The 24,862-nt window shown below is 37.8% G+C and overlaps 1 protein-coding gene across 6 annotated transcripts in view; it reads right to left on the reverse strand.

The window, feature by feature from the left end:
* Window positions 1-24,862, reverse strand: part of OSBPL3 (oxysterol binding protein like 3) — an 87,878-nt gene continuing 63,016 nt past the window's right edge. For all 6 annotated transcript variants that reach the window (XM_069007139.1, XM_069007134.1, XM_069007135.1 and 3 more), the window contains 9 exons: window positions 21,672-21,922; window positions 19,702-19,839; window positions 16,889-16,952; window positions 13,798-13,876; window positions 11,567-11,711; window positions 10,097-10,241; window positions 9,286-9,412; window positions 8,621-8,743; window positions 1-7,426 (listed from right to left, as the gene is read on the reverse strand). In XM_069007139.1, coding sequence (XP_068863240.1) covers window positions 7,330-7,426; window positions 8,621-8,743; window positions 9,286-9,412; window positions 10,097-10,241; window positions 11,567-11,711; window positions 13,798-13,876; window positions 16,889-16,952; window positions 19,702-19,839; window positions 21,672-21,922 — 1,169 coding nt within the window. In that variant the 3' untranslated portion in view covers window positions 1-7,329. The remainder of the gene's footprint in view (window positions 7,427-8,620; window positions 8,744-9,285; window positions 9,413-10,096; window positions 10,242-11,566; window positions 11,712-13,797; window positions 13,877-16,888; window positions 16,953-19,701; window positions 19,840-21,671; window positions 21,923-24,862) is intronic.

The raw sequence follows: 24,862 nt of genomic DNA on the forward strand, positions 1-24,862 counted from the left end.
GCAAAAACAATTGCACTTTTGAATTCTAACAGCTGGTTTTACTAGAATAACCAAGTGAAACATCAGCGCATAAAATGCTCAAGGAGAAGTAGTGCCCTAATAATTAGAGGAAGACAATAATTCCTGGAGTCTATGAAATTACAGTCAGAAACATCAGCAGATGTTCATACACAACATCTTGTGTTCCAAGAATTTATTACTGTTTCAAGAACCTGTAAAAACTTGCACCAACGAACCCACAAAGACAAATTTTCAGTTAACTTAAGCCTCAGTTATGCTCAGCTCAGTAGAGCAATATTGATTTATTTCAGATAAGAGGCTGCAAAAAGTAATTTCAAATATTTCCCTTGGGCAGAGTAAGCAAAGATACAAGTTCACAAGTATACATCAGAATTTGGTATCTGGCCAGCTTTTCACCCCATTTAAAAATAGAGAGTAACCCTACAAATTCTTATGCATACAACAGAGGTCTAAATTAAAAACCAATAACCAAGCACAGAGAGCAACATTTGCAACATGAAAGGAATATAACAGAGGCATAAAAAACAACAACAAAAAACCAAGATGTGTTGGTTACTATGTAGAGCAAGCTTTGCTCAGCTGTCAGTGTTTTTCCTCACGCTATGAAGGTTTGAATCATTTTGCAGTAAGCAAAATGACTTTAAAATAGAGATTACTGTAAATGAACAGACAACTGAGCTTAAACACAAATTGGATGCAAGGTCTATACAAGCCAAGTTTACCTTGCACTTCTGTAGGGGAGGACAGCCTGTTTTGTCTGGATAGCACTGACCACACTGTGGGCACTTGGCATGGTATTAGCTTGAAGGGGCAGTCATGAGAAATTCACTCCATATCCATTTCTCCCTAAGAGAGAACACCTGCTGCCCTAGGTGTTCATGAGGAGGGCACCAATAATGAGCATCCGTTGCAGTCTTCCTCTCCCTTTTATAATTATGAAAAAATATTATTGCTTCTATAAAACACAACTTTCCTAGCAAGTTGAACTAAATGCTAGTTATTTCCAATTAAAACACATCAGATCTCTATGAAATAAATCAGCAGTGAAGTAATTCCCCCTGACATGATGAGAAAGTTCCAAAGTTCTTAACCCAACAGAACCAAAATGGCTGGATTTCAAAAAGCCAGGAGCCGATTCTTGCCCAGTATAAAGACTGTTTTTCTTTTGGCCTCTGTCCTAATTCTGCCATGTATAACAGCTGAGGATATTTTGCATGGTAATAAATTTATAGATCCAGTTTTCCCAGCTCTTCCTGAAAGCTCCATGTTCCCTCCCACCAAGTCTTTGTAGACACTGAGGCTGCAAGGTGCTGCAGAACTGCAGTCAGGAATTTCACGTTGGTCAGGAGTTACACTCACTGTACTCCCACATTTTTCAAGATCCTAGTCCATCCATACTGCATCTTATACACATGTGGTGGGACTGTGGGACATACTTGAGATCGGACTGGCAGAGCTGTCCTGAAACACCATCTCTAAGGGAAAAACCGCCACATTGATATCCTTTCTTTCCAGTTATTTATTTTATCCAGTAAATACCATGTTTCCTTGTTTTTAAAAGTTGTTTTATGAAGAACATTTAGGTTGTGGTTTCTGCATTCATGCTAAAGCATAATATTTATGCTGCACATCTGTCTGCTAAAAACTGCTTTTAAGAACAAGCTGACAGCTGTAAATGGATTCCATAAGCTTACCCCTTTTCCTGCCCCAGTGTCTGGCACAATAGCCATGCAGCAGAGCTGTAGAGAACAGTATAACTGGAACATTGCACAACTACCAGACAGATTGTAAGAGTGATAAATAAGGGTTCTAGCAGATGGAAGCTCTTTCCTACTTGCCATTTTGCAAAGTGTAAAAAAGCACAGATCACTGCAGCAGTGAGATTTGTTTCAGCTGCCACTAAGAACCTTGGAAGAAAGATGCTTACAACCCCTGGGAAAAAGTCAGGGTGCTCTGTGACCTTTTGCAAGTATGATTTATTAACATCCAACTAAATTGGTTACAGAGATAAAAATAATAAATCAAGCTGTGCATCAAGGTACTCCAGCGTTATTACAAATTTTTAGAGTGAAGCAGAAAACAGGGATGGTCCTGACTACAGAGACTATTCTCAAATATCTGGAAGTCAGTGATAATTCTTATACATAAGATACTGTTCCTCATTCTGAAATCACTAATGCCCTATCAAAACAAACAACAAATTCAGCATTTAGCAGCTTTGCTTATGTAATACCTCATACATGTGGTATGTTTTTCCAGTACTGGAACTAGCAAAATAACTGTTAACACAAAGACTTTCAGACTCTCAGGGATGCCAACCATCTCCAAGGTGTGGAGCTGACAGAGGTCATCACCTCTTGTGGATCAACATCCCAAACAAACACTCTCATAAGCTTTAATACAGTTTTTTTTTTTAACACATGAAAAACACCAAATCCACAATTTATATTAAAAAAAGGAGCCATTTAAAATAATTCTTTAACATATGGCAACTACTTATGTGGAAAATTTCTCTTATTGCTTTCAAAAAGCTGCAGCAAGCACAGCATCTAAGAACTGAGCAGTACAGTAATACATTTGGTGGCAAGTTACAGCATTTACTAAGTTTCAAAAGATAAGCCAGATAATGTGCAATTTCTTATGAGCCCACAGCTGCTGGAGTAAGTTGCACCCATCAGTAGCTAGAAAATAGAAAGCATGAGTTAGTGAACACTGTAAATTTTATTTATTGTAGGCATAATTCATGAATGAAAGCACACTACACCAAAAAAACCTTTCATTTTAATGTAATTCCTTTGAATAGCACCATTTCATTCTAGCCCTTGCAAGATGTATTCAGTTATGTGGACAAGTTGGATGTCGTCCTTCTCTCTATTAAAATGCACCATGGGTGAAGTTTTGCGCTCCTCTTCAGCTTGCCCCCTCTGTGTGAGTTGTACACAAAAAAGAAGCCATACTGAACAAAACAAGATATGCTCAAAGTTTCCTGCTCTGCCAGGCTGGTCATTTGGAGAGACAACACGAGATTTACACAAAAGCAGATGCAAGGACATTCGTAATTAGGATCTGCTCAGAAGATACAGCTGCATATTTCCATAGCACACTACCCTTACCAGGTCTGACTTCAGAGTGTAAAAGTCTTGTTCACTTTCAAGGAAAAGATACAGAAGGATGCCATTATGCTTATGGGGAAAGAATAACTACAGCCTCTAGGCATGATTTATCATTTGTTAGAATGGACTGTTCTCCTATTCATCAGTTTAAGAAAAAGAAAAATGGGACAGTGAATAAAAGAACACATAGAAAACCTGAACAGGACTGTAAACAGCTGAGGGCAAGTGGGGGGCATGGGAAGGGGTGAGGTCTTTGTTAGGTTGGGGTTTTTCGGGGGGGGGGGGGTTGTTTGTTTAGAGACCAGCACTGGACCTTTGTGCAACATGAAAGCTGTCCCTGATTGGGCCCTAGTTCTGGTCCCATGAATTGCTGTACAGTGATCTGTATTCAACACTAAGCTGCCAGATAATAAGGTGTTTGCAACTATTACATCCTTCAGTTTTTAAAAGAAAGCATCAATTCTGTTTCCAGTCCTTCAGAGAAAACTGGTTGGTAGAAGAACAGATCTCCAGGACGTTTCCTTATCAAAATTTGGGCTGATTTTAATCTTCCTTCCAGGCATCTAACTTTCCAAGCTCTGCATAAAGAACCTAAGTACAGACTGCTGGGTCTGTATTTTAAAAAGCATCTAAAAGGAGTAGATCAGTGCTGACAAGCTATCACACCAAGCATATCTCAGAGAACAGAGATCCAGAAAGGAATGCAGTAATTAATGATGGATTCTAGTTCCACTTGCTCTAAAGGGCACTTGATGCTATCCAGAGTTGCTTTCTGAACAAGTGATGCTGTACTAAAATCAGAAACTAAGCATCAAGCCTGCAAATCTGAAAGTAGAGCTGTGGGTTTCTGTTCCTAGGTAAAATATTTCCCTGGACTTTTTTTCTTTCTATGCTTTGCAACTCAAAAACTGAAGCAGGGTTTCAACACCCAAAGGCCTGAGCTGCTCCATCACCTTGACGGAAGTTTATACTGAGGGTTTTACTTTGTGAAGACACACACAAAGAAAGGCAGAGCTGGATGAGTGCTTCTCAAAATGGCCTCCAAAATCGTCTTAAGTGATGTTTATAAAGTCATTAAATAAGAGAGCTATAACAGCAGGCAAGGGTCATCAGGCAATTTTAAGACTGATCCACTGAGCTACACACCTTGGGGGATCACAGCTGTGTATGAAAGGAAGCAGTTAAGTTGCTGATATTTTTTTTTACTATTTAGGGTAGAAATAGTGGGTAAAAAGTCCCTCAGTGTCAGTTATTAAAAGTAACAGTTGTCTTAATTATACTGCAGAAAGCTAATATAAATTTTGCACCCATTAACACAGCTGAAGTTTTGGGGAAGAAAATTACCAAAATTTCATATTTTACCAAGAATAACTTTATAGAATATATTAAGATTTGTGAATGTTGAATATATTTACATGCAGAAATACACAGAACTAACATCAAGACAATTTTCTTCCACTTCTTAATATACAGTTAACAGAAGTTTAACAACTAAACCCAATTGTTTCATACAAAAGTAAGCAGGGAAAACTATACTGCAGTTGGAAATGTGGGGTCAGAGGATAATTCACAACTGGTTACATTGTGTTTGGAGGCGTGTATTTCAGGTTTACACTTGTTCAATGATTTTGCTTCATGCATTTAAGAAGTGCCCCAGATTATTCTCAGGCATTTTTATGGAGACAATACTAAAATTCTGGAGTTTGCTTTCTTGATATGAAAATTTTGATGAAGTAATTTTTATATAAGGCACTGCTCAGCCCAATGCTTCTTGTCATTAATCCCATGTATTTCAGACAGTTTGGAGTTTTAGAGAAATCAGACTTGGCACTGCCAGTCTGATTTCTCAAAAATCATGACTCAAATACTCCATATGAGATTTGTTTTGTTTAATACCTGTATGGGGGAATCCCCTCCACACACAGACTATACAAACCCAGCAATCAGATCAGACAGTATCACAATAGCTGCCAAATATGACAATGAGCAAGCTTAATGCAACTTCCACAAATTTTGTTCCTTTTCTTAAAAGCTTTTATTTCCTCTACCCTCCTTTGTTTTTAAATGAACCTTATTTTTAGTATAAATTGTAATTACCAACAGCAAGGATAATTACAATTGTCAACTCATTCCTGTGCCAGGTTTTGACAGTTAATACAAGGATGCAAGACAGGAAGGGAACAAGTCATGAAGAGAACCTCATTTTCCTTGAAAAGTCAAACAGCCCCCAAAGGTTAAGATTTCCTTTGGAATCAAAGCCCAGATTTTGTCTTCATATAAATGTGAACCTTGTCTTGCTGGCGTGGTAGTCAAGTTTTTCAAAGACATATTAATTAGAAATAATTATGCTAAGTTCTTTGGTAATAAATTACAGAAATGATGCTGAGGCAGAGATGCTGGGCAAAACGAAAAATGGTGAAAAAGCATTCACCTGCCTCTGAGACAATGAGGCTTCAAGGTAACAGAAAGCAAAATTCAAATATACATCTAATCTGACACCACAGATATTGCTTAAAATTGAAAACCTTCATAGCATTTTCTTCATGTTACATATAATACATGGATCCATTTTTAATGGGTTTTCTCTAGAACAGTGCAGAACAATTGCAGTAAAGTGCAAGCTTTTCTAAGCTACTAGTCTGTCCTCCTAGGAGTCTACTTTATCCATGCCATGTCCAGTTGTTCCAGTTATAAACCAATTTAACATGCTAGTATTTGGGTTTCTTTTGCGTCTCTACAGTGGCATGTACAGAAAAGAAAAGGGGGTGGTGACAGAATACAGCTCTGTCACATGGAAAACTGCATTGCTGCCAGCGAGTTGCAGACACAGAGCAAATTTGAAGAATCATGGATCAGGCTTGGGTTGCAGATAGGAATACAAATTATTCTGTTAATGACTATGGCATTGGGATTTGATGGAAAAAACCAAAAATACTGCCCATCTCTAGAATCTTCATTCAAAAGTGAGGCGTCTGCTACATTTGTTTCCTGCTAAATTTCTGACCTGTGGTTTAGTAGCTTCACAAATTGAGCCATATATATAAAATTACAGGAAAGGGATGCAATTGATGTAGTGCAAGACACTTAAATATTTATCTGAACATAACAAACAGAGGAAGATCAAAGACTCCGTACACTTCTCCATAAGGCAGATGGTAATTTTTTAAATATAAGATCTTAAATATGTTATTTATTTCTTAAGAGGTAGAAAATATCAAAATACTAGGAAAAAATTTGTAGCTTAAAACAATCAGTTTACTTACTTTTTAAAAAGTCTTACTGTTGCAATTTTTAGGTTAATAAAAACAAATGAAGCTATGGAAGCACAGGATTTCGTGCTCTGTATAGGTATCACTTACTGGAAAGAGAGAGCTTCTTCATCTAGTCAGTGCTGAAGCAGTATATACAAATGATCTCCTCCTCTTGCCCTGTTGGGGGCTATAAATTTGAAGTGAAAATTTTTCCCAGTGGAAAATTTTGGCGATTCCTGACTTTCTAGCACTACATTTAACCGGGTACAGTTTACGTATAAGGCAGTAGAACCACCGATGTAAGTTCAGAACTACCTCTTCCATAATGCTAAGAAGAAAGTTAATAGAAAAAAAAGCTTACTTAAATCTCTCCTACAGACAGCAAAAGATCATACTCAGATTCCAGCACTAGCTGATAATCTGTTTTAGCAATTTATACCAGCCCAGAGACAGCTGAACTACTCATTGCACTGTGGAAGCCTACCTACAGTTTACCTACAGTTTGAGTAACTAAGGCTTGCACTCTGATTCCTCAGTACAGCTAGGAGATGCTGATGCTACTGTCTCCAATACAATTCAGTAAGGCATAATTCAACTCAGAACTGACATTATTACACATCGAAAAAGTAGTGTAAAAGCTCCTCTCTTTTCCATCTAGGTGTTAACATCCAGTACTATTTATTAAGTATTTTATAAAAAGAAGTTAGGATATTTATACATTCAAACAATCACTGCAGTAGTTGAGTAAAGGAAACAAATGAATTATCAGATTCTAAATTAAGCACGATTCTGGAGATATGCACATTTGCACATATGCACACACACGTGTGTGTGTATATATACATGTGTATATATAGATATAGATATATAGTTATATTTTATATGTATGTCTTTTAAATCAGTTCCAAGAATACAGCACAGAATATCTTCACTTAGCTCCTCTTTCACCAAAGGACAGGATTGTCCAGTTTGGAAAAACCAGGTTCTTTTCTAAGGTCCATGTAGGTTCCATTGCTCACCCAGGAGTCATCACTGGATTTCCTATCAAAGATTAAACAAATGTAAGCTTATATTTTCCATCCCTATGCTGTGTAATGCAGCGTAGCACCATGCACAGATACCAAATCCAGCCCATGAACCAGGAGCAGTGCAGCTCATTACAGCCTGCAAACAAGGCAGTGCAGCTTGGAGAGCTGAACGGGTGTGTCTGCACTGGGCCATGGAAAGGCATCTCAGTAGCCTAATGTTCACCTGAGAACATCACTACTGAAGAGCCAAATGCATTAATTTGCATCTGCTCTAATGCTTTTGCTATACAGTAATTAAATTCTTTATTCTGTCATTTAAATCTACAGCATAAATCTCAGTTTTCAAATCCCCATTGTAAGGATTCGAATCCTCATTCACAATTCTCATTGTGAATACACAATCACAAAGTTTTAGACTTTGCCTCTATCCTGCTTCCCTTTAGTAGGTGTGATTGGCATGTGATGAGTTAGCTCACCCAGCTTGTCAGAGATGTAGTAGTCTAAGATATTCCCTTTTGCACCAATTTAAAACATTTCTGTGTTCCTCAGAAGTACAGGATATATGCACCCAGAAAAAACAGGATCCCAGATCTGCTAATGGGCCCATACAACATTCATCTTGGCTCCAGCTCTTTCAATGCAGAAGAACAGAGAAGCTGGAGGGCAAAAGACCACATTCTTGCTAGCATTCCTTTTTGTCTTTCGATGGCTGAAGTCTCCCGTTTAATTGATTTACAACCGGAAGAGATAAAGTGCCCTCAGAATGACAATTCTCTCCTCATAAAATAGGGGAAACATGTTCAAAACCAGCCCTGGAAATGAAAGGCTCCAACTCTGCACATTTCCACAACAGGCACTCCCACTGAATTCAGCAGAAGTTCAGCAGAGGCAATTTAGCTAAATCCAGCTACTTCACCTAGCTTGAACCAAAGATGCTACATTCACTCAAGCAAACTCAAATGTAGACTAAATATCAATTGCCATCAAGCCAAAAAAAAAAAAAAAAAATCAGGGTTGCACTAATGAAGAAATAATACATAATTCTGAGTGTTAACTAAATCTGGATTATTCTACATCACCAAAGTACAAAACCAAAATATATAGAGGAAACCTGGAAAAAACTGGAGTCTGCCACATGGCAATTTAGAATCAGATCTATAATAATAATTTCAATAAATGATAGTATATGATAATTACTATCTAGTACCTGAAAAATCTGGGCTGATGCTCTAGATTGTTTTCTTCCAGCACCTTCCGTCGTTCTCTCTGTAGCTGCTCGATCCTCTGCTTTTGTATTTCAGCTCCTTCAATATTCCCTTCTTCTAGAAACCTGCAGCAGCAGTGATATGAGACAATTGGTCTCCTGCCTCCAGGAGAATCTAATCTTTCCAGCAGGTGTTTCACTGTGTTTGAAAGGGAAACAGCTACCTCTGCAGACAACTGCACTATGAAAAAGCACTTAAGGAAGACTAACTCTTGTAACAAGCTCAGAGTCAGAGTTATATTAGATTCTTCTACTTGGAAATTTGCAAAAGTAAAAATTTCATGGCAGAAGGAAGTTTCAAGTGTCTCAGTTTTTGGTTATTCAAATACTGTATGCTCAACATCCAGTATCTAAAGTACTGAAGTTTTAACATCCTTGGAAAGGCAGTTATCTAGAAGTATCCAAGAGCCAAATTTAGGACACACTTCCATAATGACTAGAGCATTTCTCCCTAAGTGATTACAATGTCTGTTTCAGATGCACGTTAATGTAAAAATAGAAACACACTGCAGGTATCTACACAAAATAATCTTGAGTCTAGGGTAAAGTGATTGTACAGAAGATTAAGAACTATTTCAGGAAAATATTTCAGAATTTAAGCTTCTTACCTTTGGTCTGGCCTAAAGCGTGTATCAGTAGATGGGAGTAATGACCTGGTTTGCAAGTCCAGTTCATTTAACTCCAGTGCAAATTGAGTAAATCCATACCACTGTTCATAATCTTTAGGCATTGGATCTACAGAAGAAAAGAGTACATTCAGAATTCCAACTAAATGCTATTATCTTGAGAAGGAAAAGTTCAAGCTCCCTCCAGTCATTTGTTTATCCCTGATCCAGTGTCAATTCTGAGGGAACAAGAGGTTTTTAATAATGTGACAAAAGAGAACATCCCCCTTGATAATTGCCCTGCAACAAGACAGATTTCTGTTCTCTCAGCTGAATCACAGCACAACAGTGATGAAGGCCATGCTATTATCATAGTGTTTTTTCAAACCACAGCAGACAAAACCCCATGAGCTTGGGAGAAATTCAGTTATGGCTGTCATTACAGAACTGAGCTTTGTAGCCTATCCTCCAGTGTTTAGCACATGAAATAAACAACACTTCTCTGCAGAAGCAGTGGAGGAGTTTGTTCCTTTTTCTTCTCCTTTTTTTTTTTCTTCCTGCTAGAGTCCTCAATACCCACTTCATGCCCAAATATGAAAATGAGGGAGAATGGAGAAAATGCAGGAAGCCGTGGGATTAAGTTCTCGTATTATTTAAATGATACATTCTTCTGATCTAGCTTCTAAATGCTTGACAAAAACCTAATATTCTATGAAGAAATAACAAGAAATTGGGGCCTAATAAAGAGATGAAAACAGTAAGCTTTACTCAAGCAGATCTCAGTTTCTGTGCATGAGCCATTCTGATCACTAACTTGCTCTCCATATGCAGTTTGAAGATGAAGTTGTCCCACAGTATAAACTTTCATGCCACTTCCCAAAGAGTCGATGCACAACTTTCCCAGATTTATCCATGACACTGCCTTCAATCTCATGTGCATTTGGATTCCAATACTTTGCCTAGAATTAAAAGGAACAAGGGAAATAAAGGTGCATAAGAGCTCATGTGCAGGCCATTTTGTCATGCCAGTAGCACCAGGCTATAGAGCAGTTTTCTGAAATTAATATTCATTTAGGTGTGCATTACAATAGCATATGCAAACAACTGCTGTAAGTACCATTAAAATACTAACTTATTAGTATGTCAGCTTATCAAAATACTAACACTGAGAATTGTATTTATTTTGTTTGCTTTTTTTAGGGGCAATACAAGGTAAAGAGCACCTGACCTTGAATTTTGCCCAAAGACAGTTGACCCTGAGTCCTGACTTGGTTATCTACATCTCTCCCAAATTTGCAGAAGAGGAAGAGAAGGAAATCATACTTAATCTCCACTTTAAACAATTTACAATATCAAAGGTGTAAGATTTGCAGGCTCTCAGTCTTTAATATTTGAGCTTTAAACATCCATTGCAGCTCTGAAAATACATTAAAGTACCTTCAAGTATTTGGGAAGAAAAAAGCACCCTGATGCTTCTTAGAAAGCACAAAGTATTCAGGAAAACAAATAAAAAACTTGCTGGGGAGCATGCCATGATGTTTAAGTACACTGAAGTACTTCCCTTGTACCTGTATGGTCTGTTGTATGTCAAGCAGAGCCTTTCTCCATCAATCAGATACAGAAAATGCAAGTTCAGGTAAATCTCTTAGGACAATTTGCAAAACTATTTATCAGGTTATAAATTTTAGCATTGCTTTACATTTTCATTGATTTTCCTTTACTATGAAATCATCTATTGCCAAAAACTAAATTTAATTTCAGCTATAAGGACAATTCCTGAAGAAGTCATATATATTGTACTTGTACAGAAACAAAAACTTTGAGTAACACCACAACCTCTCACTTAAACTCCTCTGAGTACCTGCAAAGGGCTAGAAAAGAGCTTCAGGAGAAGCACCCTGCATAAGCACTGGTCCTACAGCTGCTAAATGAATGCAACCACAGCACTTGCCAGTGGGTTAGCAGAAGGCATGTGGTAAACCACTGTCAGTAGACACCTTGTGCCTACATCTCTCTTCAAACCCAGAGTACGTTTTCCATGATATATTCCTTTCCCCATAATTCCTCCATTTCCAGTGGAATCACTCAAGAAAGCTGTTGCTTCTCTTTTTTGTCTGGCTCTGCCTAGTGAGTGGTAGTTCCTTCAAAGCTACAGTTTTCAATGAATCACAGGTAATTACAGCTTGTAAGCAGAAGTAGTGAGCTCCAGCAGAGAGCATCCTCCCACTGCTGTGCCTGTTAGAAAAGGCAGTGCCAACATTGTTGTGATTACTGCAGTGGTTACCTTTATGAAAGTCAGTTTGCAGTGGCAAGTGTCATCATTAAGATTTTTTATGATGATCTCTCCATAGTGTTCAATCCATCTTTGCCCACTTAAGATGTTATGGATGCAAGATGTCACCTTGTTCCACGCAAAATGGTCTTTAAAACTGCAAGATAAAATACACACAAGAAAAGTCTCATGCCATGGTCAAGTGAGCTCAAACTTGAGAAAAAAAAATTTGCAGAGAACTTGATTAGAGAAACCAAATAAACTATCTTTTTTTTTACTAGAATGCTTCATCTTCTTGTTCCACACCTCAAAAACAAACCCTGTGACAATAATCCCACCTCCCAGAAAATCCTTTTCACTTCTGCTGTATACTTTGGTCTTGAATTCAGTTTTTTCTCAATTTACTTGTCCTTCTTTACCAATTTTAAGTTTCCAGAAGTAATCATTCTGGTATCTTCTACAGTCTAAGATACCCATTCCAAGATTGTAACACAGGGACAATGGAAAACACAAGGACATGGGCCACCAGAGTGATCCGGACACGTACTGAGAGGAATGAGCTTGGCTCAAGCTCTCAAGGCTAAGCCTAATGTGTATGCTTTAGGCAAGAGCAAGAGCTCTCACCAGGCAGTTCAAGATGCAGCTGCACACTGGAAAACAGCAGACAGGGAGAGATAAACAAACACCAATAGGGAATACTACATTTTACCTTTTATGAAAGAAGTAGATGCTCTTATAAAACAGCTTTATAAAGAATCAAGGAAAGGAAAAGTCTCATGAAGACATATATTCTACAATTTGTTCTGGGTATGGATGGCCAACTCACTACTGGTAAGGTAAAATATAAACTTACAAAGCACCAGTTTCCCTGCAGCAAGTGCCTCACACACATCCTGTGAAGTTATTACAATCTTACCTTAACCTCCCCTTAACTTGCTTTCACTTGCTGCTTTGTAAGGGCACACACAAGGACAGTTTGTACAGACTAGCAGATATGCAGCCAATTTATCCCACAGTAAATTGTTTTTCTGCCCTTACCTATGCAGGTCACATGCTTATCACAAATACAAAAAAAAATGTTTTTGTTTCAAAATGAACCTTAATACTAATGTTTAATTTTTCCCTATAGCCTTGGCACCTTTTTTTGTATCCAATTCTGTATCAAATCCACAGGGATACAAACCAGCACATGGAGATCACATATGAATCAGATTGCTTTCCAGTTCATCAGCCCATCACAGGCCCTAATATATTAATTATCTTGGCTCTGAATGCTCATTCACATCCTAGAAACCTTTCATTCCAAAGCTTAGGGTAAGTGCTATGAACATAACATGGTTTATACATTACTTTTGAGATACTATCTTACTGTACTACAATTTTATCCACTCAAAAGAAAAAGGCATGCTTGGTTTGAGGAATGCTAGGTTCTTGAATCCTTTGGTTATTTTTTTTTTTTTTCAGATGGTGGAATAATTCATTTTGTACTCTCTCATTTAAAACAGATTTAATTGGAACAATACTTAACCTTTAGACCTCTGGTTCTGCAAACATGATGGATATAAGCCAGATTTTAAGGGATTTTAATTGCTCATCAATAATGGGCACTCTGACAAGCCAGCATCAGAACATTGCAGATTTTTATTTAAAAAAACCAAAAGAAAACAAAACAATGATACTCAACTCTTCACTACAGTGGCTGCTTGCTTGGATAATAAACCCCAGATATGTAACTGGTTCTACTTATCACTTACAGTGGTGATGGCTGTTGGCCTCCCCTACAGACCAGAACCCCATGGTGTTGGGGTCCCTACACATACAGTTACAAAAGACAGGAACACCACCACCCTTTCCCCCAAACCCATATTCAAGCAAAAAAATTCATAGCTTCCTTTACTCTGCAGTTTTTCCCTGTGAGTTTAAAATGCATTAAGGTTGAAATTCAACTGAAGTATGAAAATACCAACTTCTCTTTTTTCAGTGGTGGGTTTGTTTTTTTTTTTCACTGTTTGTTTTTCATAACCTTTGAAAGAGTTAGTGCTTCTGATTTATGCTTCTGGTTTTGGTTTGGTGGGGTCTTTCTTCCTCTGCTTTTCTCTTTAAATTAAATCACAGTCACCAATTCTTCCAAAGGTCTAACAGGGCAGAGCAGAGCTTGCTGTCCTCTGAATGAATGTGGCTCAAGTGTGTGCAAGCACATCTGTGCCTGTGCATGAGCAGCAGTGCCCGACTGCAGCACTTACATGGGAAGAGTTACATGCGTTGTGCCAACTGGAACAATTTCCATTGACTTTCCCCAGAATTTGTTTTTCCATCTGACATCTAGAACAAGAAGGAAAAAAAGACAGGTTTAGTCATAGGTGGGTGAATCAGGCTGTTTCTGGGCTCTACTTTGTTTTCAAGAAATTCAAAATAACAAAGTGTAACAGAAGTATTCAAAGAATGTTGTTGGACCTTCGAACACTGGTTGGTGGGTTTGTTGTTGTTGCTGTTTGTTTTGTTTATTTTCATTATAGTATTATTTGTTACAGCAAAGTAACAGATGTTTAACAGTCCTCTCAAAAAATTTTTCAAAAGAGAAATTTGAATAAGCTGTAGGCAGCATATACTTGTCTGCAATTCAGTTGCTAGTGAATGAATGTAGACATTTTCAAAATCAAAAGCAGAATTTCAAACAAAAATATTACAAGAACATCCACAGTCAAGAGGCTAAAGAGGGTTTCAAAGGGCACGAAATGGCAGAGGGATTTAGTCCAACTCCCTCTGTAAGTTTAACTGGTCTTTTGAAATCTTGTTTGATACACAGAAAGAAGTGTCCAAGTCTCACATCATATCTTGATAAAGGTAAGAAAACTCAATGCAAGTTTAGCCAAATTTATTGAGCAAAAGCACCAGAAGAGAAAGAAACAAGCAGCATGGCAAAAGGGCTGTTGAGTTACACTGGGCTAGATATTCAAGCAGTAACTTTCATAGTAACTTCAGAGTTCAGGGGAATAGCACCCTTCCTATACTAGACTCTAGGAACTCCATTCCCTGCCTGACATGAAAAAGAGGAGAAAATTCAACTCTAGTCTCAAAAAGATGCTAGTTCTAACACAAGGAAAATGAAACACTGTTTCCTGTACAATTCTCGGGGGAAACTCTTATGCTGGCTGAGAGATAGATGCCCAAACCACAATTAGGAGATTATTCAGGTATCTCCTGAGTATGTAAGTACAAGTGATGAGTGAGCCACACCAAGCTGCTTATCATTGCAAAGATAGAATGGGATATAGGAAGAATGTATGCAAAAAAGTAATTTTTCTTATCACATGAGAAAAGGACCTTTTGGGTTTTTTGGTTTTGAAGTCTGATGCTGGGTCAGCATCTTCAGTGACAGTGATACTCGTTTGTGATTCCTACACTGCACAACAAGGGCTCCAAAGGGCATCCAAAGTATGATGTTGTTGAGACAAATTCTGTCCTGGCTTTCTTCTCTTCTGCAGTGGGATGGAAGACAAAGGGCAAAGGTACACCCTACTGAGTTTAACAGTTAAAGTGCATTACCAGATTGTGCCAAATTCTATGTTCTCATAAATGGCAAAGCTGTCCCACAGAGATCAGCATGTGGGAAACATCTTGGGAGCCAGTGTGCAACTATCATGCAAGAATTTTAGGACAGAAGAGAAAAAGCAAAGTGTTATTTCAAAGCTATGTTCACACTAATTCAGGCACAGATGCTGTAATAGCTGAAACTTCCTTCATTTCCACTGCTCATGTGTCGACACTCCTCTGCAAAAGCAGAGCCAGCTTCCTAAGTCATGGAAAGCTATTTCCAAACTATTGGTCCCTGTCAGAGCCCATTCTTCCAGTTCACTAGAAATGATCAGGAGATTTCTTGATGATGAAACACATGAACTAAGGTCAGTGTCTGGTGGGATGACAGTGACAGCACTACTCTGGCAATGTTGCCGTCTCCTTTTCAGCTGAGAAGGTGACACAGTTAGTGAAAAGATCTTTGCATATGGAAAGAACTGAACTTACTGACAAGCTGCCTTTTATGATTAAATTGGTGTTAATCTTTCCACATAAGTCAATATAGCCTCATTACAAGAGGTTGCAGCATTTAAAAATTGCCTTTACAATGGAAAAAAATCATAACCTAGCCCTCCTAATAAGCTCAGCTAGCCACATTTAAAAATAAAGCAAGCAAAAACCCCCAAGCCCTGCTGCACCCTGACTCAATGTCCTGGGCTCATCAAGACTAATCTCAGACTCTCACATTAATCAGATTCTCAGCTCTCATTATTATAGAAGAACTTCGTTCTCGAAACAGAAGTGTTAAAATATTTGAGTGATAACAGTTGTCAAGATCTGTTAATAAAAATAGATGAGACTGATTTGTTTAAGACAGGCTGTTATCTAGTCTTATTTATACAGTATTCAAGTTACTGAATAAATTTTTGGTCATCTTAGCTTCTGGGCTAAGAACAAAAGGATTCTTGTGTCCCTGTATTTGTTTACAAAACAAAGAATTACATACAATAATAAAACCCAGACTAATGGTTCCAATTTCTGTTCAGTATGGCTCCATCTGTAATAACTATAATCAAGTCAGCAGAGTCAATCAGGAAAAAAAAAAACCAACAAAATGGCTACATTGTGATTTGACAAACTCCTGGGTGAAAGATTTTAAGTAAGTTAAAAGGCATGCTTATGTTTTGTGTACTCCACAGAATTATCTAACCACAGGTACTGTTACTGGCTGACACCTTCACTAGCAGTACACAGCCAACAAAGCTCCAACACACCCCTTTTGAAAAAAACAGTAGTAGTCAAACAGTACAAAATCGTAATAATGCCAGCAGAGAAAGAGAAAGTAAAGGTATTTATCCTTGCTGTTACGCTCATTTTTGAAAATTGCTTTCAGAACAGGTTTACAAGATTTTCCAACGTTCAGAATTTAACTTGTACTTTTTTCATGCTGTTTTCAAGCTTGTTTGTTTTATAAATAGCTTGAGATACAATTCTTCTTTACTAAAGACCAACATCCCCCCCAAAACCCCAAGCAAAGCTGATTTTAAAGAAGAGGAGATATTTGTACATGAAAATAATAATCAATTAATGTTATGTAAAAATATCCAAACATAGCAAAGTATCTTGGGAATTTTTATAATAGGAGAATATCCAAGTAAGAAGCATGCAACTAAGTACAGGCTAACATTTCCTAAAACCATTCTGATACAAATTTAACCAAGGAATGTCAACTTTTCCTAATTTCTGGATATTTTGTGTTAGACATACAATGAAAATATTATGAACACTGTAAAAGTAAATGATAGACTGAAGAGTTACCTTGCCAAAAAGCAAAATTCACAGATTCAGCATGGCATGCAGAAATAGGTGGATGGTGACTGACCTAATAGCAAGACATGAAAGGAGAAGGGGGAAAAAAAGATTAACATATGAACACTTGAACAGTCATTTTGGTTTGGTTTCTTTTGGTTTTTTCCTCCTTCATTCCCATATGGTATTTACAATTTGAACATTTTCTTGCCCTTTGCAGTTGTGTCCTGAAGGGGGAGGCAGTGGGATTAATAAAGGTTCTGAGACCTAAGATGCCTTGAAAGAAATGGGGAACACTTATTTTAAAAGGCCTGAGATTGTATATAGCTAGATTTTCACTCACACACTTTGTACACTGTCTCTAAGGTGATAATTGAATTTACCCTTAGGACCTCTTGATAGATTAACAAAAACCACACTTGGAGCGTACAGACAAGAATTTTTAAAAACCCCAAAAACCAAAAACACAGTAAGGGCAAAAAGCTTATGTACAGTAAATAACCACAAAACCCTGAGTATGAGGGAGGAGATAGTGATCAGCATTTCTAAACGGGCCAGGCGTGAAGAAATCAAGCCACGAAATTCCATCCAGCAATCCCTACTACTGCAGCAGTGACACCCCAGGTGTTTCTAGTGTGAAACTCTAACCACATGCACTGCATTTCATCAGCTTTGGGCAATAGCATGTTCATGAATTAGGGCAACCACCAAACTAGCAAAGCAAGGACTGTGAGTAAATAAACAATTCAGACTATTAAAATGTAACCATAAATAAAAAAAGCACAAAAAGCAGCCACTCCTCCTCAACTTGAACTCTCCCTTCTGGGTGAACACGACTATCAACTGAGCAGGACCAGCTCTTAGATGTGTAACGCCTGCTGTTCCTTGGGCAACTTTATTTTCAAGTGAAATTGCTATTTCTCACTATGAATTTAATTTCTTAACCATCTACATGGCTCAAATCAACTTTTACTCTTTTTTTTTGTAACTCATTTCACAAATCTCTTATTGAGCATTTTTTTCCACAGGCATCGAGTTATTTATTGAACATCCTCCACTTGGTTTAAAAAAACAAAAGAAGATAAAAGTACTAATTGCTCTCAACTGGGGCCTAATCCAGCAAGAGCAACATTCTGTCTCTTACACACCGTACCCAGATTAACCCCAGATGTCACTATAATACACGGGTTAAACTTAGCTCTCACTTAAACTGTTATAATGCCAGGCTAAGGTCATGGTGCTATAATAGGAGTTATTCTAAACTCACTCTAGTGATAGAACAGAATCTTTGTCATTTTATACCTTTTGCCCCTCTGTCCCATGGATTACATTCTGCCTGCACTAACAAGGTATCTGGAGTAAGCATCAAAATGCTTGTGCAAGCAATAAGCCACTGTTCCTGATGTAAAGAGAAATTATTTAATGCTTGTAAGCTGCATTAAATTTCTTTCCTCCTATATTGCCCTCCCTTCCTAGTATTTCTCCACCCCATATTCTTACCATAACTTTACCACTCTATAAACTCATGTCACTTATTTCACGTATTAAAACAACAGTTGTTTAAAGAACAAGCCTGCTCATGTAGTAATGTTCTTCTTTATAAAAAGAATAGCCTTTGTACTGGTTTACCCACTATTCAAGTGAAAATATCTCCCTTTAATTCAGTGTAACATCAAACTCAGTACTAACCTTTATTCACCACTTTGTTACTCAAATTTGATGCTGTGTGGGTACTTGCAGTGCTCTATACACATCATCTTAGTAGCGGAGTAGCACAGTGAAGGACCAGATACATTACTTGAACCTTAAATTTCATTCTTGCTTTGACTGTTTTACTTTTTGTTGGTTTTTTTTTCTCTCCTTAGTTTTACTCTTGCCTGTGACATTTCCTGAGACTAAGGAAAGATCACATAATATTCCTTTTTGTCAGTTCTAAAACATAATGTGCAAAATGTTGTACCTTCACAGGCACAAAAGCACTTTTCATTTCCTAAAGAAAGCCTCTTAGAAGTCCTTCTCTGATCAAGTTTCTAGCTTGCACACTTTTGCCCCCTGCACTTTTTTTTTTTTCTGTTATGTCTAGACAGAATAAGACAGCTTTCAGTCATTCTCACTTTGCTAGGCACCAGGTATTTGAGTTTTATCTCTTTTTAACATATGCTGCAAGTTTAGTAATTTTGGTCGCTTGGCTGGTTTAAATTTAATATTTTTCACCCATACTTAATAATTATTCTCCTACTAGGGAATTATCTTCATGAACACTTGGACCATGATGTGCTGTATACATCCTTCACCTACTCAGCTGTGGTAGCAGATTTGAAAGGCTTAGCCTACTAAGTATTTGGACAGGAAGCAGAAATAGTCATGGTGCCATTGGAAATACTTGTGGTTGATTGACTCACACAATGGATACATTTGTTATAAAAGAAGACATTAAACAGCTGAAGATACTGAAGTATTTTTAATGATCACACACAAAAGAAAATGACAAGAATGTAAACTTTTGTTGCAGTTGTGATCAGATTTCAGCATGGGGAATTGCACTCTACTTAACCAAGTTATCTTGTTACTGGAGCAGGCAGCCTGCCAGCCTTTGCTCCTCGAGTGTCAGCTGCTGGTTGTGATGTTCCATGCCAGACTTAGCAGACTTTCCTCAAAAAAACAATTCTCTTTGTTTATAATTCAGCAAGGTCCCTTGAGTTTTGCTGGGCTCAGGTAATGTAAAGTAATTTTGTATTTTGCAATTCTAGAGGATTCCAGCCACACATTTAGAATTCTGCAGTGTATCGAGTAGCAATTCTAAGGGTTGCAGCATACAATACCTGTTCTGCAAAGAACTGGAAACCTTTATCTTCACGAATACATTCATAGGTTTCTCCAAGCACAGGATTAAATGGCTTACTTCCAGCTCTGTAGTAACTGGATGCATAGGCAGAGACTGCAAAGGCAGCTATGTACACCTGGGAAGTACATATTTGGGACTTAGATTAATTAATTTGCAACAGACACGAAAAAATAAAAGCAAGCTTTATCCTGATTCTGTATTTCTCCCTTTATTTGCAGACTACAAATGTGCATGCCTCCTATAAGCTAAGCCCTAGTTCACACATTAAAGAACTATTCAATTTTCAGTCATTCAATAGGTCAGGAGTTATTAGGATCAGATACTGCAAATTTCATCAACTGAAAACAGCATTTCTGAAAAGTGTTTGAAACAGTTTAGCATTCTGCAACACAGTTCAAAGCAGTAACCCTAAAAATCACTGGTAGATTTCGTATAATAACTGGTTTTTATAGTTATATCTGTGACTCCGTAAATCTACCATCAGTCCTTTCCATAAACATGGCACAGAAAGTATTGGATGAGTTTTCACCAACTTTGCTATTTCTAATGTTGTTTGACTTAAATTGTTTTGTCTCAACTGGGTGCTATTACCTAATCATGAAATTGTTGATCATGACTGACACACAGGTAGCCCTTCCAAATTTGTGCAGTCAACTCAAGCATAATATGAGGAATTAGAATTCAGGGCTGTTTGATTCAAGTCTCTTTTGTAACACATTTTTTCTCTTTTCACTCCCTTTTCCTCATCTTGTGAAAGTGTAGATACTCTCTTTTCACAGCTTCAGAAAACAAATCCACTGCAGACAGGCTCTTTTATGAACTATTGCAATTACTATGCAACAGCTAGCATTAAATTTTGCTTCAGGAATTTCTCAAAGGCAAAGAATACACCAGTCTGAGGTAATTTCCAGATGCCTGGGTGTGGGAAGGAGAGAAAAGGCTTCTTTTCACTCCCTTCTGAACAACTACTGCTCATTTCCTTTTCCTTTTAGCATATGTTCTCAAGAGAACAAAAAAAGCTATGGACTGAAAACCCCAGTGAATGGCCACACCCTGGGAATAGGCCCTAAATTGTAGCCCCTGAGTGTGTCAGAATGAGGAAAGAGACTTTTCAAACAGTATTTATAACACGACTACCTACTTCCATTTAATAACCTCATTTTAAGATAAGATACATTGAGTTGAAAAGGCTTAATTCAGTTTATAGGAAAATCTTTATCTTCCATTTAAGAGAATTTAGGGAGCTTCTAATCCTTTATTTATGGGCTTGCATTTTAAGTAGCTCTTGTACACCTGGAAGCAGAACAACTAAAATGCATTTCTCTATTGTTCTTTTGCCAAATGCAGAATTCAGGGTTCTGCACTGGCAGAGGATGACACCATTATTGTACCCAACATACATCATACTGCCCGGTTTTGAGATCCTGAACATTTTGGATTAACCCCAAAACTTCAGAAAACTAGTTGTTAAAAAATATGGAGCTCATAGTTAATATAGAGATATCACAGTCATGTAGGGCTGGAAGATCCAGCATCTCTAGGTACAGATGTGTTACCAGATCAGAACATCCTTGAAAAAGATATATTGTAGCTTTCATCTTTAAGAGGGAATTATATAAATTTAATCCCCTCCTCCCTTTTTGCTGTAGATTTTTAGTATTGCAGAGCAAGGGCTGCAAAACAGAACTAAGCTTCTTTTTTGTTTAAACTTGCAGAACAGCAAGGCACTTGAGGAGAGGGAGACTTTCTGAAAAAGCAACAGAAATGGAGCAGAAGAGTGAAAAATAGTGGCTATGTATGTACAGACACATTCAGAGAGTTTGCCTCTCTCAGCTGAGAGAAAAAAAACAAGGGAACAGAACATCTTCATTTCTTCAGCATTGCTTTTATGTTTACTCTATTCTAATTCTACTGAATGTTACTAAGTGTTTGGAATGAGGTATTTACCATGCGTTCAAAGGGGTTTGGTGTGTGTGCTGCTTTATCCAGGAGCTCGCTGTACTCCAGCTCCTCGCAGAGACGCTGCAGGGTGTTCAGTGGCTCATTTAACTCAACTGGCATGGCCACTTTGGAGAGATCCTTTCCTATGTTATTCCTCAGGATGTTCCATAGGCTGATGTTACTCGTGTTAGGGCATGGAGCTGGTAAACATGTTCTCCGTTTAGAATTGCATCCAATTCCGCTTTCAGAAATACAATCTGAAAAGAAGTGGCAGAGCAATTAAATTCACATTTTCTTAGTTTCATCCCCTTTGCAAACATACATTAAAATGCAACCATCTTTTCTTCTGTCAAAATTTCCTTCCACCCACGATTCATTTAAGTACTTCACTGTGGTTTGAAGATAGCCTGTTATAAAAATGACAAAATTAAGAACAATATTTTACATACATTAACAGAAATAAAATGCCAGGTACAAGAGATGCATAAAAATTACCTTCTTTTCCCTTAAAGACTGTAAGAAAAGTCTGCTCAGACTTTCCACTGAAGTTGAAAGAGTAAATATTGTAACTATTTTATTTGTAATAGAGATGGATTCATATCTGTTTAGAGGACATAAAACCTCCTTCCTTGACAGACCTTCAATTAAGTTGACACTTCTCAGAATGCGAGATGTAACTTACAGATGTAAGGATAATAACTACTCCTACTGATCTCTTCCTACTTTTTTGAATACTCCTACCAGGGAAATTTACTGCACCACAAATTTACATTCAGGCTTTTCCACGTTGCTCCCCATGGCATTTAAACTTAGCAATGTTACTTTCAGATATGCCCATACATTGATGGAGAACTGACATGTTTTAAGGGTGGAAAAGGGAAAAGCTGAAGCAACTGTGCTTTGGGTTTGCTGAAAATAAAAAAAGAAAAAAAATGAAGACTCAAGTCAAGAGTCATTGACACGAATATCTGAAGTCTGGTTGCTATATCAAAGCAATCAGAACAGGATAAATAGTTCTGAATGAAATTATTTGTAGCAAAATCCAAATAGAGCTACAAGCTTCTGCAACAGGCACTAGTCTGAAGTGATTACACTGCTTAGCTGTACATCACTTTTGTTTCAGAGAGGAATGTGTTTGCCACTGTAAGAACATATTTTATCTTTACACATCCTGAGGAGCAGCTAGGAAGCTCCTGCCTTAGGATCAGTTACTATTTGGAAACATTTAGGCATAGCCTCACTCTGTCAACCCCTGTCCTTTTCTGGCTTTCCTCACACAGCTCTGTCTTGAAGGAATTAAACCCAACCTGGGCAGCACATCTCTTTCTGTGCTACACATGCCTGAAGACTCCCTGCCCTTAAATGCACTTAACCAGTACTTCCCCTGCTCTTCCACTGACATAAGCACAGTATCAGCAGTGCTTCCAGCAGTGACAGGTGACCACAAGGACGAACTTCTCCATCCCTGCCAGCCCATGCCTCATGTGGAGGTTTTAAAGGGTAACCAGTAGCCTCAGAGTTTTGAGGAAGGAGTTTCCATCTTTCCTGCCACTCAAACTAGAAGTCCTAATACCTCATTATGACTGAGTTACTCTAACGAGGTCAGGTGAACTGTCCCTTGCCTGTATCTTTCTTTTTGCTTAAAAATGGCATGGACAATATTGAGTCAAAAAAATCTACCTGAAACAATTATACTGTTGAGAGTTAAGGAGTTGACTCCCATACTTCCCTATTGGAAGAATTTATTTAATATCAGAATAGGCCAAAAAGAAGGATGCTCCCTTAGATACCTCAGGAATGAGGTAAATGCAAAAAAATTATCCTTGTTTAAAAGAGCTCCCAGAAATGGGATTTAGCTATGTCTTTTGACAGATTCTGATTAAAAGAAGAATACCAATTGACTCATTTATGCATTCTGGACCAGTCCATTAATTGAGGTAAGCTGCTGAAAAAAGAGAGTAGAGCAAGAACTACAATACTCAGATACCAAATTCTCTAAACAGTGAAGTTTGCCCACTCTCTGTTACAGAAAAGCCCATGCAGTTCTGGTTTGTAAGAGCTGTGACAGACAGGATGAATGCCAAAGGAGATTTAGACATCTGACCTCCAGTTAGACTCAATGACTTCTGAGGTCAAACTGGACCATTATCAACATCTGATCTGACCTTCTACATTGCAGTGGCCAGAGGATTTTATCATAATCCCACAATTTATGGTGCAGCTAAAACCCTGTAGGAAAAAGACATCCAGTTTTCTATTAATGGCAGTGGCAGGCTGCCCAAAGCACTGAAATAGCAGGTACCAGAAGCATGCAGAGGTGCTGCTTATACTGAAGAGCTTCAGTGACAGTCTTTGTTACAAAAAGATGAACTGCCACAATAAAAGAGCTTTCTAAGGTCCAGATCATGAGATAAATCCATCTGTATTCTTTCCTATCTTAAAAGAAAAAATTAAATAATCTTCATTTTGAACAGTTACAGAACACTTGTCAAACTACCCAAGTTCATAGGAATCCACTGGTCCTTGGAGATGATCAGGAAACAGCTGCTAGTAAGAAATCACTGTTCAGCATTTTTGGAGATGAAAATACATTGTTAGAGGGGGAAGAACATTGTGGTTAGCTGAAATGAGTTGAAGGCAGGTTGTAATGACCAATTCTTCTCCTTTTTTTGAGTCTCCTTCTAATTAGAAGGACAAATTAGCATATTAGTACTAACAAGACTATCATGATTGAAACATGCAAGAATGAAATTCTTATGGTCATGCACCAGACTTGCCAGTAATTATTCTCATGTTCCTTTAAACACTGAGTTCTGCTAAAACAACACGACTTCTGAATGCAGTTGCTAAATTGCAGACTGAAAAAACAGTGTGACAAGAAGAAAATTACTTTTTGAAAAAAAGAAAGCAGTTAGGCCTTGCTACTCTGAAAATCCTGTGGCCATGTGAAACTGAGAGGGAGTGGGAGTTGCATCAAAGAAGCCAAGAAAAGATGTTTCCCTGATGATACAGAACCACCATCCTGCTTAATCAACAGTGCCCAGATAAGCAGATTATCCAGAATCTGCTGTTCCAAACCAATCTGAGTCTATATGAGAAGAAACACAGGCTGTTTACATCTCAAAACCCGTAGCATCTAATTACCTAGTAAGAGAAGAAAAAAGTATTCCAAACAAACAGAAACAAAATTCTCAAAG

The sequence above is a fragment of the Aphelocoma coerulescens genome, chromosome 2 (assembly GCF_041296385.1).
Source record: "Aphelocoma coerulescens isolate FSJ_1873_10779 chromosome 2, UR_Acoe_1.0, whole genome shotgun sequence".
Classification (NCBI taxonomy): Eukaryota; Metazoa; Chordata; class Aves; order Passeriformes; family Corvidae; genus Aphelocoma; species Aphelocoma coerulescens.